At 39.0% G+C, this 16787-nt stretch overlaps 1 protein-coding gene across 1 annotated transcript; it reads left to right on the top strand.

Annotated features, from left to right (window-relative positions):
* The first annotated feature begins 36 nt into the window (after nt 1-36).
* On the top strand, nt 37-8818 carry LOC117295003 (D-aminoacyl-tRNA deacylase-like). The gene is made up of 7 exons (XM_033777570.1): nt 37-205; nt 1212-1302; nt 3080-3185; nt 3733-3865; nt 4409-4545; nt 5360-5520; nt 8587-8818. Exons 1-7 carry the CDS (start codon nt 163-165, stop codon nt 8816-8818), a joined length of 903 nt encoding a protein of 300 aa, XP_033633461.1. The 5' UTR covers nt 37-162.
* Nucleotides 8819-16787: the final 7969 nt, after the last annotated feature.

Here is a 16787-nt window from a genome sequence, read left to right as displayed (position 1 = left end):
CGCCCTTGCACATGACCGTTCGGTGTTGTCATTTTGTCAGCAGTTGGGTGTAATGACATGTGCTGTGTGTGTCAGACTCGGTGTGTTGTGTTTTGAAAAAAAGTGGTCACTTTTCTGATTCAGGCAACAGTACCGAGCCATATTTACCCCCATTACGCAAGAATGAGAGCTTTAGTGCAAAGGGTAACCAAAGCCAGTGTAACAGGCGAGTGGACAAATGCTGCTTTCTCTTTTTTTTTAATTAACATAAACTTGTCATGAATGATGTTGCAATAAACTAGATTTTATGTTAAAAATTGTTAGACTTACAAACATCTACATCTATGATCTATATGTCGGTACTCATCAAAGCCTGTTCGGCATCTAAGGAACGGTGTGTGGTGCTTCCAGTGTAGTGGACACTAACAATGTGCTCCTTGTTTTAATTAATTGAGTTGAGCATGTGAGATATGATTGGTTAATTTTTTAAACTATATCAATTGTTTGTCTTGTCAATATGCTGGTATATTAATTGATGTGAGTTGTTATTAGTTTCAAGGGGATAAGAGTTTTACTTTGGTTTTATTCAAAAATTCAACACTGCAATCAGCCATTGCTATAGCCCTTGTGGTAGGCATTGGCTTGGGTGCGTTCGATTAGCTTCCCCGGGTGAGCCCATGACAAGAGCTAATGATCTAATCGAACGATCACACTCGCCCTCTCTAATGTTGCCATGCACATCAGGTCACCCCCAAGTGACCCACTCCACAAGCAGGGCACTGAGGGCTGACTCCCGACCGGGTGAGCCCTTGAAATGACGCCAAAGCTATTCGAACACACCGGGGCAGACCGGGGACGACCCAGGGAAGCTAAACGAACGCACCCACAGTAGGGCGTCAGTCAGTGCAGGGAACGAAGGAGTCCAACCTGAGCTACATCAGCCATTTAATATAAAGCACTGTCATGTTGTTGCCATTAAAAATAGCTAAATTACAAAAAAACGTGGGGTTTAACTTGAAACCCATTGTAAATAGTGCACAACTTTTTCCTTTTATTTTCTCTCTCTTCACCTTCCACCAACCAGTGCCACCAATAACGTCACCAATGCACCATCCCAGTTTAAAGCTTCCTACATGAGCTGTATGATTCCACTCAAAACCACGGCAGACGACATTAAATGGTCAGACAGTAGGATGATTTTAATTGATATCTTTTGGCCTTTTGTCTTGCAGTTGGCGATGAACTGATCAGTTCTATTGGTAAAGGTCTGTGTGTCTTAGTTGGTATATCTAGAGATGACACGCCCAAAGACAGGGAGTACATGTAAGACCTTTAAATCATCTGACCTGTGGTACTTTGAAATATAGAATTTTTTTAATTTATTACAATTAGTCAAGTTTCTTTTCAGACTTCATTTATTTCCTTTTTTATTGACACCTGGCACAATGTGCAGTGCACCAACACACATGCCTATTCTGTCTGCCATTTTGGGAGTAAAAAGAAAATGACTCCCAAAATGGTGGGAATGATAGACGTGCCTTAAAGCCATTGGACCCTTTCGGTACAGAAAAAAAAAAAAAAGTTCACAGATTTACAAATAACTTACAGGGTTTACAGAAGGTAGTGGTGAAAGGCTTCCCTTGAAATATTATTCCATGAAATGCTTTACTTTTTGAGAAAACAGTAAAACAATATCAATTCTCGTTAGCGAGAATTACGGATTTATTTTAAACACATGTCATGACATGACATGTCAACGCGCGGATACACGGGTGGGTTTTCCCGTTATTTTCTCTAGACTCCGATGACCGATTGAGCCTAAATTTTCACAGGTTTGTTATTTGATATAGAAGTTGTGATACACGAAGTGTGGGCCTTGGACAATAGTGTTTACCGAAAGGGTTCAATGGCTTTAACGTATTTGTATGGAGGTGCGTTCTGTATTGTCCAAGAGGTAATTTTCTATTTGTGATTGATAAGCTGATACGCTTAAAGGGAGGCAATTAAATACAGTTTCTTTTCCAAACATTATACCTTTCCTCAAGTTTTGTACTATTTTGAATGGATTACTTGTTCACAAAAAGTGGAGATCTCTCCTTGGCATTTGTACTTGGTTCCTTTTGTTTTGAAGCTACATTGTTTTGTATGCTTATTGATGAAGAATGCATAATAAATCTTATCTAATCTACACTTAGAAAAACATTTCCTATCAATATTGGGATGTTTTTCAACACTGATCTTGATGAACTATATTATGGTTTGGGGTAACATAAGGTTTACAGAAATTATTATCTAGCCGGGTAGATTATGTTCTTTTGAGATTTTGTCTTGCTGTATAGTCTACTATATCGCGGAGTAGATTTGTTGGAATTCAGGAGACTAATTTTTTAAAAGACCTGTCCTGCTTATTAACTACTGCCTGGGCAGAAGGTAGGAAATTAGCTGGGACTACTACTAAACTAGCCAGACCACTTTTAAGAGGCTGTGAACTGCTGCAGGTGTTTTACCTATGAAACATTTTGACCACTTTTAATTGAGTACATTGTAAAAAATACAAATAGTTGTAAAACTTTCCAAAAACATCAGTTAATTAAACCACCACAAGGGAAACTGAATGGGTAAGTTTCTAACTAATTTTGGGTTGAACAAAGAAGAATTTGAACCTGGAACCTCTGGATAAATGTGACAGCTGTGCTCTTTGTACTGACCTATCTATCTAGCCTTACATTGGCGGTCTTCCTTTTCGCCAATAGAAGTCTGCCAACATTTAAGCATATTAATCTGGAGTTCTTATGTTCAAGTCCTGCTTTAGTCAATTTGTCTTTGTTCAACCCCAAATTAATTTTTTGGAAACATCAGAGACCAAAAAAAGCACTTGGTTCCAGCCTGCTGGACCTTGATGCATTCGCAGTACACATTTTTTGTTGATCTGTTTTACCTCTGGAAGATTTCAGTGACAAAAGTGTTTGTGTTTCCCCGATGACACCTTCCAGAATCCTAATTAAAAAGCACCTTTGGAGGCTTCACTCCACTGAAGTCGCTACATCTAGTTGATACGTCTGACAGTGTCGTGATAACTAGTTTGCTATTTCATCATCAGAGCGAGGAAACTGTTGAATTTGAGGGTCTTTGAAGACGAGAAGGAGGAGAGAAGATGGGACAAAAGTGTAAAGGACAAACAGCTGGAGATTCTGTGTGTTAGTCAGGTCAGTCACCTTTTGTTTAAAAAAAAAATCTTTTTTTTTCATGGGCTTGCAGGTCTGTATGCTTCATTTTTGAAAGGGCAAGGGCACCGAGGCATTTTCTCCTTAAAGGGCACACTTTGAGGACATTTTAAGTATCTACTTGAACATTTCAAGGGCACCAAGGCATTGACCAGGGGGCATGGAGGCAATCGCCTTAGTTGCCTCCGTGAAGTATCAGGCCTGGGTCGGAGAGTCCTTTACCCCAGATGCAATGATAAACAAAATGTATGCAGGGCTCAACTTTGAGGTGAGCTAGGGCTTAAACTGTCAGATATGTTCTTGAATTTTTGAAAGTTTTTTGATGTTTTTAATTGATGGTTTTTAATTCATGACTGGTTTTAAACAGATGTTTAAAACTTAAAAAATGAGTCGTGGCTGTTCAATCAATTATGCAGTGACATTGTAAGCTGGCTTAGATTATCACTCAAAAACCATGTTGATATTAAATGGTCAGACAGTAGGAGGGTTAACCAGATGAATAAAGACTATGCCCCTGTATCTGTTGCAGTTCACCCTGTACTCCATCCTGAAGGGTAATAAACCTGATTTCCACTCGGCCATGGCTGGAGATCAATCGGAACAATTCTACCAAGACTTTCTGGCAATCCTGAAGAAAGATTTCAAGCCAGAACTCATCAAAGGTGAGAACATTTGGGTGGCACGGTTGGCTTGTGCGTAAAGCGCTCGCCTCTCACCAAGCTGACCCCGATTCGATTCCCGGTCGGGGCCATTTGTGAGTTGAGTTGTGCGTTGGTTCTCTGCTGTGCCACGAGGGTTTTCCAGACTATCCGGTTTTCCTCCCTCAGGAAAAAATCAAACACTTTTGATCTTGGCTGTGCTCCGTGGTCATAATGGGTTGATGTGGCTGACAGCTGAATGCGCCCTTGCATGCCTGCTTCTCGAACACATTGTAGCCGCGTCCTTCGCAATTCAGCTCTAGCTGAGAGTAAGGACGATTAGCCCCCCAAATTATTATTATGTGTTCCTCAAACATGATACTCTTCCTACTTACAGACACTGAACACTATTGTTAATTACTCAAAATAATTGTTTGCATAAAAACTTGCTTGGTAATGAGCAATGGAGAGCTGTTGATACTTTAAAACATTGCGAGAAACAGCTCCCTCTGAAGTAACTTAGTTTTTCAGAAATTCTTAAAAAAAAGTTTCTTTTTATCATGACAGATGGAAAGTTTGGTGCTCACATGCAGGTCCATATTCAGAACGATGGCCCGGTCACGATCATGTTGGAGTCACCAGCTGAAAATAATAAACAAGGAGCTAAGCAACCGATGACCCCAGTACCAAGGACTCCCAGACAGGTACTCGAGTCTTTTTGGTTTTTGATTTTTTATAAGTCTGGTTGAGAAGACAAGGATTCTCAGAAAAGCAAAATTAATCTTTGTATTAGCCAAGATCTGCACGGAGAGATGAAAAGGAGGTTTTGGTTTTCAATATGGTAGGAAATCCCCCAGAGGGAGGGAAAACTTACACAATCAGTTAGGGACTGAAAATGCTATCAATGTAGTGCCCTCGGCGGTACTCGAACCAGTGTCCTGGAGTTGGAAGCTGAGGAAAGATACCGCAATGCCAATCTGACCACCCAGGTTCAGTCTTGGCAGTGGTCAGGTCAAAATTTTAGCACTTCTTGCGGTGTTTCACTGAAGTGTCTCGAAGCAAACCAATGTCATAATAATATCAATGGCTTCTTATAGAGCGTTGATATTCGTCACTCATCGGTGATGCTCCAGGCTTCAACATTCAGTATTTCTTGCAAGGTATGTAAGGACTACATTTGAGTATGAGACCTACTCCTTTTACATGGTACCATGTAGTGGTTTACAAGGTGCTGTTGTGCACTATGCTTCCAATCAAACCAGGAACACCGGGGCGAACCCCTTCTCTTTTTAACAAGTGCACTGGGTTCTTTAACATGCAACAGTCGTAGCCATAGCTGTTGCCACCAATTCAGATGCATTCTAGACTAAAAAAGACAAAAAATAGTCTGTTCCTTTTTGTTTACAACAAAAGTACGTAATTTTCTTCCTCACTGTGAGCACAAGGTACTGTACTTGACAATTATGACCATATTACGATGAAGGTCTATAAAGATGATGATTATTGATTATTTTGTAGTCTGGAAGTAAAGCTCCAGTGGCCATTGTAAAAGGTCAACAACAGGATAAAGTGAAGGAGAGGGCCAGTCGTTACATCAGTAGTCTGACCACAGCGTTTGAAGGCCAAGTTGATGTCCATAAGGACTTCCTGTCTACTATCACTAATTACAGAGATAACCAGTAAGTGTATGTTTTTTTGATCACCCCACCGACCAAAATTAACAAATTTTTCCGATTATTTTGCCCTTCGAAAAATCTGAATTTTTATTTATTAATAAGGCCTGAAGAGTCTATTAGAGCCTACCTTATGTGTATATGTAGGCCAGCCCTTGTACTCGATAAAATGGTCCTAATTTTTTTATAAGGAAAAAAAATATATATCATGTCTGGTTTGAATCTGAATCTTTTGGAAAATCATCCTGTCTGTATCACAAGTGCAATTTGAACTTATTCAACCAATCATCAGTAGTCACTTTTTTTTCTGATAAAAGTAAATTTTATTAAAAATTTGTGTGTTTTATGGCTTGAGATGGGGTTGATCTTTGACCTTTAAGAATTGTTTAGAGGCCGCGTGTCAAACACAGTGGGAAGGAAATGTATACTGTCGATGTTTGATTTGACCACTTTCATGATTTTGTTTCTCTCTGAAATTCTGCTTTCTAGTTTGTTTTCTTTATGTAAATGTATTAAAAAACAGTAGATACAACTTTAGTTTGTTGGATGTATACCATAGAAATTGAACTCGGAGCATGCTGTATGTGTAGTTATAGGTGCACCCAAGTAAACAGCGACTGTTAATAATTTGCAGGTTCCTCCAAATTTTGTGTTAATGACAGATTTGAGGGTCAGTTCTTTCAGGGATTGGTGAAATAGGGACCAATATTGTATCTTGGGTTGAATATCAATTTTGGGTGGCTTAAGTCAAATTTGTCCTTTTTTGCATACAACCCCATTACCAAGATGGCTGTTTTCTGTTCAGAAATTAGCACTCCTGTAGCATTTTTCCCCCTTTGTGATTGGCCTAGCTTGGAGGGGCTTCACTACCTGACAGAAGATAAAAGTTAGGTTGGTGACACACCCGAAGACAAAACCAAAGATGCCGGTAAAGATGTGCTATCAGGAAATATCAATTAAAACTTAAACAAACTTTAGTTTCAATCTCAGTAGGCTACCAATCCTCCAGACCAGAGAAATATTCATATCTGGTTAGTGTTCAAAGTCAATAAAATAATATTAATAATATTATATTTAATAGTGGCATATCCGTCACTCATCCAGTGATGCTAAAGGCGCTTTAACAAACAGTATTTTCCTGCAAAGTTTGAATCTGGTGCCTTTAAAGGGTCTATGTAACTTTTGTAGGACAAAAAAACACAATGTCCACAGATTTACACTAAACTTACACCGGTAGATGATAACGGTAGTAGAAAGCTTCCCTGAAAATACTACGTGCTGTAGTTTTTGGGAAATGAGTAAAACAATGTCATGAAAATAATTTTCGTCTCATGAGATGAAAATTATTTTAATCATTTTACAAGCGTATTTTCATGACATTGTTTTACTCATTTCTGCAAAACTGCAGCACCTCAGTAAGTAAGATTTGAAGGGAAGCTTTCCAATATCATTATCTTCAAACCCTGTAAGTTTAATGTAAATCTATGGACATTTTGAAAAAGTACCCAAATCCTTTAACCGCTAGGTCATAACATCCCACAAAATAAGCATTTGCAGAGCCTCTAGAATCACATTTTATTTTGATTGTTGTAATCAAAATAAATGTGGCAATGCAGGTCACAAAACAAGGTCTCATGGCCGGTCTAACAAAGTACTGTCATCAGAGGTCAAAATCCGGGAATTCCATTTCTACACTGACGCACGTCTTCTTAGAAGAGTGCAATATTTAATTTCCTCTCTGACACTTATCCTATCCACGCGCAGCGTCTGCCTCGGAAACATTCATGTGTTATCAGACAACACGATCGTCGTCATGTGTTGAAATTCATTTGCAATGATAAATGGTTTTAACACAAAACACTATGTCTACGGATTTACATTCAACTTACACGTTTGAAGATAACAGGGATAGAAAGCTTCCCTTAAAGTTAAAATATTTCTTGCTGAAGTGCTGTAGTTTTTGAGAAATGAGTTTGTCTCAGGGGACGAAAAATATTTTTGAACATTGTATTTACAAGAAGAAGATGAAGAAGACAGAGAAGGGAACAGAAAAAGAACAAAGTTGTTCAGGTATTGCACGGACACCTTATAATAAAAACTGCTGCATTCAAGCTCCACGGAAAATCCCTGACTGTTCACCCATACGTTAGACGTACTATGGGTTTGGTGTTTGTTGTACACTTAGCAAGCACTCCATCCATCTGTCATATTATGTTGGTTATTCACTGATGTGACACATTTGATTTCAGGTTAAATTCAGTTTTCATTCACATTATTTTGTATTCAATTCACAAAGTTAAGTCTAACAGAAAAGCAATAGACCTTATGCACATGACGTCTTCAGTAGGGCGCCCTCACCTAGAGGTCGAAATGAGGTTGTTCATTGGCCAATCCTGTGCGCTGCGCGAACAAATCTGTGCATCTCGATTGTTTCGTCTCCGTCTTTCCTCTAAGATGGCGCTGGGTGACGTCAAAGCATAAGGTCCATAGTAAGGTAAAAGCATTACTATAAGAAGAAGAAAATTGCATGGAGGCAAGGATAAGGCAATGTTCGTTGCGGCTTGCCTATTGAAACAAAAAATAAAGAAAAAATACACACAATAATAGAATAAGCTGTTGCAAACTGCTTACCAACCAAAAAGACCTATGGTATCAATGCAACAACTAGTTGAAAAGGCTTGTCGTTTAGACAACATCGATGTTGCAGAAGCAGTCCAGTGGAAGCACATGAATAGAGTGAATAGAGAGAGGCAGAAAGAAAAAGAAAAAGCAAGGGGAAACAAAGGAGAGGACAGGGGGTGGGAAAGGGGCTGGTTTGAACATAAGAAGTTTGAAAAACAAATGACAACATCAGAGGTGGGAAGAGTGAGAAAAAGTAAACCATTGAAACAAAAACTGGTTGAATGTAGCAAATTCCTCAAACAAAGGGACAAACAAAACAGACAGCTGCAAACTGAAAGTAGAAAAAAACTAAGATGAATATAACATGAAGATGGGTAAGGAGAAAAGAAAAGAAATTATATCACATTGAGAATTGAGTCACTCTTTATAATTTGTTTTTTTCTTTTGTAGGGTCAGTGCCACAGAAATGATGCTGAAAGTCGGTACCCTGTTCATCGGTCACACGCAGCTCATTTGCAGCTTCACCGGTATTCTCCCCACCAACCACAGCTTGTCCATCGTGAATAATGACCCCAACATGGTCAGCGTTCATATCCCAGGTCAAAGATCAATGTCACTGGATGAGGTCAGGCAATTTCTCGAAACGAACCAGGTGAGTGAGGTCTGCAAAATTTCAACCTAGGTATTGTTTGAAGCTTTGCACGGTGTGGAGAAATAAGAAGAAACTATGAATAAATAGTAAACTATGATCACCCTGCTGATCAAACACTGGAGCTTGAATCTGGTGCCCTTAACCGCTCGGCCATGACACGCCACATGTTTGGTGCATGTAAGTCATTGGAATCTAGAATCCCATTTGGGCAAGAATCACAATTGGGCCTAGAAATCCAACTCATGCAGGTTGATCTCTCATACAGTGCACAGAAAATCAATGAAACATTACATCACTGAAGTCAGTCAAGGTTATTGTTTTAATTCTTAAGTCAAGTTCCATAAAGTCATATCAGCTGGTCAGAATTTTTTGAGATTGTGCTGGACACTTTTGTCGTAAATATAAGACTTTGGGCAATGCCCCGCTAGCTACGATCCCAGCCAAAGTGCTTGAGCCATGCGACAATAAACATACCCTCCGGCTCCCCTGCCACCTGCTCAATGTTTTTTTAGGTCTAGAAATAATGTCCGTCTGAAGTCTGGATTGTGAAAGGATTTTAGATTTAATTTCTCTCCTGTGCTCATCTTTCTTCTCCTTTGTAATGAGCAGAGCATTTGCAACTTTGTCCAAAGCTGCCTTGACACTTTAAAGCTAGCTGGGGTCTGCTGCAGGAATTACATTCCCTTAGGTGGCTGGTACATGCCATCTGAACTTAACTCAAACATTACCTAGCCTAGAGTACCTGATAGCACCAACCACACTGTATTATGTCTAGTATTATTTTCAAACAGCATTATATATACCCAGGCCTTTGAACATGTTGAAAAGGGCAAGGTCATTTTAATTTTGCAAAGGGCACTTCCACTGACAAATCTTAAATTCAATAGGAAACTTTTGAAGGGGCACCAAGGCTAAGACCAGGGGCACCAAGGCTAAGACCAGGGGCACCAAGGCTAAGACCAGGGGCACCAAGGCTAAGATCAGGGGCACCAAGTCTAAGACCAGGGGCACCAAGGCTAAGACCAGGGGCACCAAGGCCATGGCGTCCGTGGCCTGTGTGTTATTCCAGGCCTGTCTAGTGTCTACCTGTTTTGTATTCGCCCAAATTTTCAATCCCCCCCCCCCAGAAATTGGCTGTGAATACTGCAAATTAATGATTAATTAGGATGAAAAAAAAAAGTACATTAGTGAGATTCCTATTTTCCCATTTTCTGATACCTTCATAGCTGTGTTGAATTTGAGGGAGGGACATCATTTCCGCCCCCCCCCCCTACACATAGTGAGGCCCCTGTTTTATCACTTGTAACATCTCAATTTCATTTATTAATATAGTTCATGCTTTGCGGGGAATATTAAACAAATGATTTGATTTCTGCCCTTATGGCTATAGTAGCACAAAAGCTTAATTGAATTGTCTGTGATTTCCTTACCGTGGATGGCCTCGAGGCCAGTCCAATGAATGATTTAGCTGGAATCGTGCAGCTGGTTATTTTGCAAACATGTTAGCTATTAGCGAGATATACAAATTGCGTATACTATTGTAAATAGCATTTGGCGCTTATAAGTTATAGGGACCTCTATATATGGCTGGCAAACAGACACCGTCTGAGTGTTAATGTTTTTGACGATCATTTTAGTCTAGGAAGGGGTGTGCCACCACGTTTATACTAGTGAAACTGTGGGGGGGGGGGGGGGTCGCTTTACTGGTCCTATATTGGAAGTCCTATATTTTGTACCATCATTTTTAACAGTAATTCGAGTAGTCTACAAAAGAAGAAGTTAACAAGTTCTGAGAAGTGCTCAATGTTTATGCAAATTGTACACTGCATTCTCAATGAAACATCAGATTGGGTATTTGATGTTTTTTTGGTGTGACTTCACATGGTTAAAAACCTTGATTTTACTCTTTCCTGCCGAAGGCTAAAAAAAATTCCCAGTAATAGCTAACTTTTAGCACCCCCCACCCTTTCTTTTTGGCCAATCACTGTATTCATATTTCCAATCAAATTTGATACCCTCAAAAAATGTAATGCCAGAGATCCCTCTCCTGCTTCATTTCTGAACATTTCTTGCTATAAATCATTCTATAATAATTGGCCTGACGACTGTTGATGCAGCTGCCGAGGGTCTCATTAATATTTCTGAGAATGAGAGAATCTCGACAGATGACATGATGAAAATGTCACTTATTATTATGACGACTGTCTCTAACCCCAGACACAAACCGATGGAATTACCTTTCCAGAAATGAGTTGCCACCTCCGTCAGGTCTCTGGTTTGCATTCATCACCACTGTACAATTTGTCACCCCACTCATTTTTTTTTTTTTTTACGATGACGCCGGCAGAATATTACACGTCGTGTCTATATTTGTTTACAGCGAGAGTATTGCCAAAACTAAGTTGCAATGATTAAGTCTGTAATATATATGCTTAATAAAAACAAAGCTGAAATGAAAGTCTCATTTGCATTTATATTGATAGTCTAACTTCTCTGTTATTAAACTGGATTTTGGTGTAAGCAATTTGTTTTGGGGGAATTTGGCTTGTTTAACATTGAAACAGGAGCAATATTTAAATCCATATGGATTTCTAGTTTAATATAAAGTGGCATTAATAAAATCCCTCGTTTGCAAATCTTCAGAAATAATGCGAAGGACGAATGTGGAGAGGTTTCGCAGTGATGAAAAAAAGAACGATTCTCTGAGATTTCCAAGGTTGCATCAAAAAAATCTTATTACACAATCATTGTGATTGATTTGTGTGGATAAGAGTAAAGCATAAAGGTGGTTGTGTTAAGTTTGCATGTCATAGGACCATTTATTGACTGCTCCGTCTAATTCTGTACATGTTAAAGGCACTGGACACTATTGGTAATTGTCAAAGACCAGTATTCTCACTTGGTGTATCCCAACATGTATGACACAACAAATCTGTGAAAAATTTGGCTCAATTGGTCATCGAATTTGCAAGAGAATAGTGAAAGAAAAAAACACCCTTCTTGTTTTACTTTGTGTGCTTTCAGCAAAATGTTTTTTATTTTGAGTGAGAAATTACCTCTTTCGTAAAAACTATGTTACTTCAGAGGGAGCCGTTTCTCACAATGTTTTATACTAAAAGCTCCCCATTGCTTGTTACCAAATTTTTATTTAATTTGAGTAATTACCAGTAGTGTCCAGTACCTTTAACCATGAGGAGATTTGAACCATCAGATTTCACTGTGTAATTTTACAGCGAGTGCACAATTTCTCTGCAATGGTTGGTTTATGTCCAACTAGGATGTAGTTAAAGTGACAGTGAAACAGCTTGTTTGACACTCTGCCTTAGTAAGATGTCTAAGGATTTGAGCTTGGGAAATTTTGCCCAGAAGATTGGTTTTTCTTCTTATTTGACCTTCAGGAATTGATTTAAAGGAATGGTACTTGATTGGTGATGAATGGTCAAAAAGTTGATGATCAGTGATTTGGCAGGATGTATGTAACCTCAGGACAAGAACAAATGATGTATCCTTCAGAAATGCTGCCATAGGTACAAGAAAATATCCCAGAAAATTGTGGGTTTTTTACCCACAAAATTGAAGGCCACATGAGTGTGCACCACTTGTGGAGTAATTGAAATAAAAAAATAGATTTTAAAAAATGACGTTCTTCATTTGACATATTTTTCTCATTTTGACATGTGTGAGACTGACTCATTTGAGCCGAGGTTTGTAGTGGCTTGCCTTTGAAAATCAAAATCAAAGTATTGTAAATAAGCAGCGCCAACTCTTGTTTATAGAAAACAAAAATTCTGCTTAACAACACAAACAGTGCTAACTGGTAAACAGCATTATGAGATCGGTTCCTGATTGCTCACCTAGTAGTACATGAACATGTACCTCCCCAACAACATGATGGTTGAGTGAGCTCATATTGAAGTGCAAATCCAATGATAGCCCTGGAGGCCTTTCACATCCTGACATCCTGAATATGAGGGTGGAAAAACCTCAGAGCTCCATAATTCAAATTCTTACCTGTAGGAAGCTACATTTTTGGTCGGTAGGTTTTGGACGTCAAATATTCTTCATAAATTTGAATTTTTTAATGAAATAATTCAGCTCTCAACATTATAATAATTTTTTTATGTTCGCTCTCTTGAACAGTGTTCTAGCACTTTCATTAGAATTGAGAGTGTACTATGGTGTGCATTGTTGGCGGCCGCGCAAACACATGCAGCTCTAGTGTTGCAGTTACTCTGTGGACATTTTTCTGTAAACTTTTAATGAAAAATCCTATTTTACATAACTGCAAAAAATTGTGTGTATGTGTGTGTCACATAGTGCAGGCCTGGAATACACGGGACGCCATTGGCGTCCGTGGCCTCCGTTGCCTCTGCTCTTGGCCTGTGTGCCCAATGCAAAAGTTTCCCAATGGAAGTGCCCTTTACAAAATGAAAATGACCTTGCCCTTTCAAAAATGAAACTCCAGGCCTGATAGTGTTTTAATCAAGTCCCTACATTATGTGAACCTCTTTATTTTCTCAGAGCACAATATGTATGTAATGTTAAAGCACATGAAAGGTTCTCCTGATGAACTGTGTTTAAGGTTTGCAGCTCTATGAAATTGGGCATCGGTGAGGTTAGTAGCTTCATAAAATGATAGAGTTTAAATTAAGGGGTTTGAAAATTGTCCGCTCAGAAACAGACCCTAATATCCAGGACTCTGTACCTGTGTACAGCACAGAGGAAGGGTCCTAAACATACATGTAGGGCAATAATCCCATGTGTGCAGTGAGCAATGTAATACTTTCCCCCTTTGATAGATTGGCGGTAATTTTGATGATCATTACTTTTTATCCACGTACTTTCTGCTCCCAGAGAAAATTTAGTTTCTGCACCATTTCATGAGGAAGTCATTAGATTTGGTTACTAACTCATTCGTCTTCTTAATTGGCTTCAATGTATAGGCCTCTTGCTACTGGAGCTGTTTAGAATAATAACCACTTGCTCGTTACACTCGATTGAATTTTCTAACAAGAATTGAACACTGAGGAGTGCTCAGGCCTGATACTTCAGGGAGGCAACGAAGGCGATTGCCTCCATGCCCCCTGGTCAATGCCTTGGTGCTCCAGTAGAAACTTAAATGTCTTCATAGGGTGCCCCTTACCAACATACTTTGGTGCCCTTGCCCATTTAAAAATACGAAGCATACTCACCTGAGTGCTGTTAGTTGTTCCAAGAATTGTTAAAGGAACGTTACAGAATTGGTAAGAAACCTAAGTTTTGAAGATCACAGATTTACATAATACTTACACGGTCTAATGATGATGATAGTAGAAAACATCCCTTGTGTGCTTTCAGGTGCCTAAAAAAGGCTTTAGGTGTTTTAATATTTAAGTGAGAAATTACCTCTTTCTCAAAAACTTTGATACTTCAGAGGGTGCCATTTCTCACAATGTTTAATACAATCACATGCTCTCCATTGCTTGTTACCAAGTAAGTTTTTATGCTAACAATCATTTTAAGTAATAACCAATCGTGTCTAGGCCTTTAAATATCATAGATGTCAAAACAGGCCTCTGCCCAATTACTGTATACTGCCCTCATTGGTGCAAAAACATAAATTGACCAGATCCCAATTTCTTTGAGGTGTTCAGCAGGATATATCCGGGTAAGCAAAATGTGCAGGGGACTGACCACATGAATTTTGGTTGGTAACCTTTTATGCTAAGCAAGTTTTTTTTATACTAAGGACAGTTTGGGGTCCCAGTTCATTTCACTTATTTGTTTTCCCCAGAGTGAAATATAAAAAAACTTTTCTTGTCTCTGAATCTCTGAATTTAATTTTATTTTGCAGTAAAACAAAAAAATGGATTCTACTTAGCTATCACATTATAAGCAAAGGTTGCAGGCTAAAAAAAAAAGAGTCAATTCAAATTGAAGCTATTTTATGGTAGTAGACAATCTGAGAAGTTATTTCATTTGAGAAGTTTTGTTTAAAGAAGATGTGAACTAGGCTTAATTTCATATCGCTGCTTAAGCACAAAAAGTAGTTAAGCACAACAAAAATGTATGCTCACCAGAATGAGGTTACCAGCCAAAGTACCATGCCTTAAATGAAAGCTTATAACTTTCTTGAATCAATAACAATAGCAATTTAAACCTACATTTTTTGGTTTAATAAGCCAAAATTCAAACCTAGCATCGTTAAGCAGCTTAATGAAATTGGGCCCAATGTGTGGTATTTGAACTTGATACTTGGTTCATGGTTTTGCTTGAGTTTAATGGATTTGACCCTGTACCCCGAAATAGCACACTCTTGGCATCATGCCAGGCATACCAATATAATAATAGTGTAAACGTATGGGTCAAGATTTACCAATCTATGTAGAATGGAGTTTTGATGGATTTAGTACAGCTCATAGCCATAACACCAAGGACGCTAGGTTTAAAATTTGAAAGAAAATTGTTAGCAGACCTGGAATTACACATAGTCAACATAGGCCATGGCCTTAGTTGCCTATGGTCTTGGCCTTGGTCTTTGTGCCCATTCAAAAGTCTAAGATGTTTCAATGGAATTGCACTTTGCAAAATGAGAATGGCCTTGCCCGTTCAAAAATGAATTTCCAGGCCTGATGTACGGTCTAGCCATATGACACACATTTAGTCAGGAACGTGCAGTTAATTGAAATGTGTGTTGGAAATTATTAGTCATTAAACAAAATATTTTATTATAAAGTGAAAGTAAAAGGTCACCAGGGGGGGATTCGAACCCATGACCTTTGCAATTCTAGAGCAGTGTCATACCAACTAGACCACTGAGGTTGCCCGGTGGCTAGAGGCAGTTGGAATCCTATGTTTCAGCAGCTGGTACTGCAGAATATTTAATCGATGTTAAGTTTGCATCGGGGATAAAGAATATTCTTTTTTTTAACATCTAGCAACCTTCTCAATTGTAAAACATACATCATTTCCCCTTTAACATGATTGACAACAGGAACACTTGAACACTGGCACAGACTATCGTCTAACATCTGCATCCACAGTCGACATACGGGATGTATGTTTTATTCAGAGCCTACTTGCTAAATCATCACTTTGTTAGCATCCGAGCGTGCTAATTAAATGTTTTAAACATTGATTGTGTTTTTCCATGCCCCTAAATGATTCAATCATTCCTGATTTGATTGTTCGTAGACTGGCTAGCTGATAAGGGCTGTTTAAGGTGGTTGAAAAGTGCCAAGGGTGTTGGCTTTTGTTCTTCCTTGTAGAAGATTGAGGATCCGCGATGACTCATTGATACTTCATGGAGGAAATGAAGGCGACTGCCTCCATGCCCCCTGGTCAATGCCTTGGTGCCCTTGAAATGCTATGTACAGTAGAAATTTACATTTCCTCATTGGGTGCCCTTTAGTAAGGAGAAAATGCCTTGGTGCCCTTGCCCTTTTAAAAAAGAAGCATACAGGCCTGGATGTTTGTCCACTAGAAGCCTTTGAATTTGTTTTTGACAGGGATATAGTTATCGGCAGGAAATATTAAATCCTAGGTTTTAAAATTCCTTTTGCGTTGCCTGCTTCTGGCGAGCTTGCTCTAATCTGTCCCAGTTCAGACCCAACACCAGATATAAGCTATCCTGTTTGAAAATGCTCCAGTGACCCATAATCCCCCCCCCCTGCTCGGCAGTTGGCACCCTTGCCCCAAACTCTCCCCCAATCAATATGCCGCTGATTCCCCCTCCCACCTTTTTGTGTATTGTCAGCCTCGAGTGGCCTTCCGGTAGGTGATTTCCATTTGAAAATATGTATTCATAACTTAGGTAATGGTATGAGGGAAAGTAATTACATCAAAGATTTATTTAACAAATGCTTATTTTTAACCCTGACTGAGTAGCACTTTGCAGCCCATTGAATATTTTAGATTCTGTCCTCGGTTTACATTCTTTGGTAAATCATTATTTCCGTTTAGTCATGAAATTATGAATTATGGACTAGTGAAAAACATCCTGAAAAAAAGTAAGGGCAAA

The sequence above is a fragment of the Asterias rubens genome, chromosome 1, assembly GCF_902459465.1.
Source record: "Asterias rubens chromosome 1, eAstRub1.3, whole genome shotgun sequence".
NCBI classification, from domain to species: domain Eukaryota; kingdom Metazoa; phylum Echinodermata; class Asteroidea; order Forcipulatida; family Asteriidae; genus Asterias; species Asterias rubens.
Note: the sequence above shows the minus strand (reverse complement) of the source record. Positions and strands in the feature narration are given on the sequence as shown.

Excerpts from the sequence above, each read along its gene's own strand:
- LOC117295003 (XM_033777570.1), top strand. The coding sequence starts at position 163 with ATGAGAGCTTTAGTGCAAAGGGTAACCAAAGCCAGTGTAACAG. Across the intron at positions 206-1,211 it reads AACCAAAGCCAGTGTAACAG|TTGGCGATGAACTGATCAGT; the intron begins GCGAGTGGACAA and ends TTTGTCTTGCAG. Across the intron at positions 1,303-3,079 it reads CCCAAAGACAGGGAGTACAT|AGCGAGGAAACTGTTGAATT; the intron begins GTAAGACCTTTA and ends TTTCATCATCAG.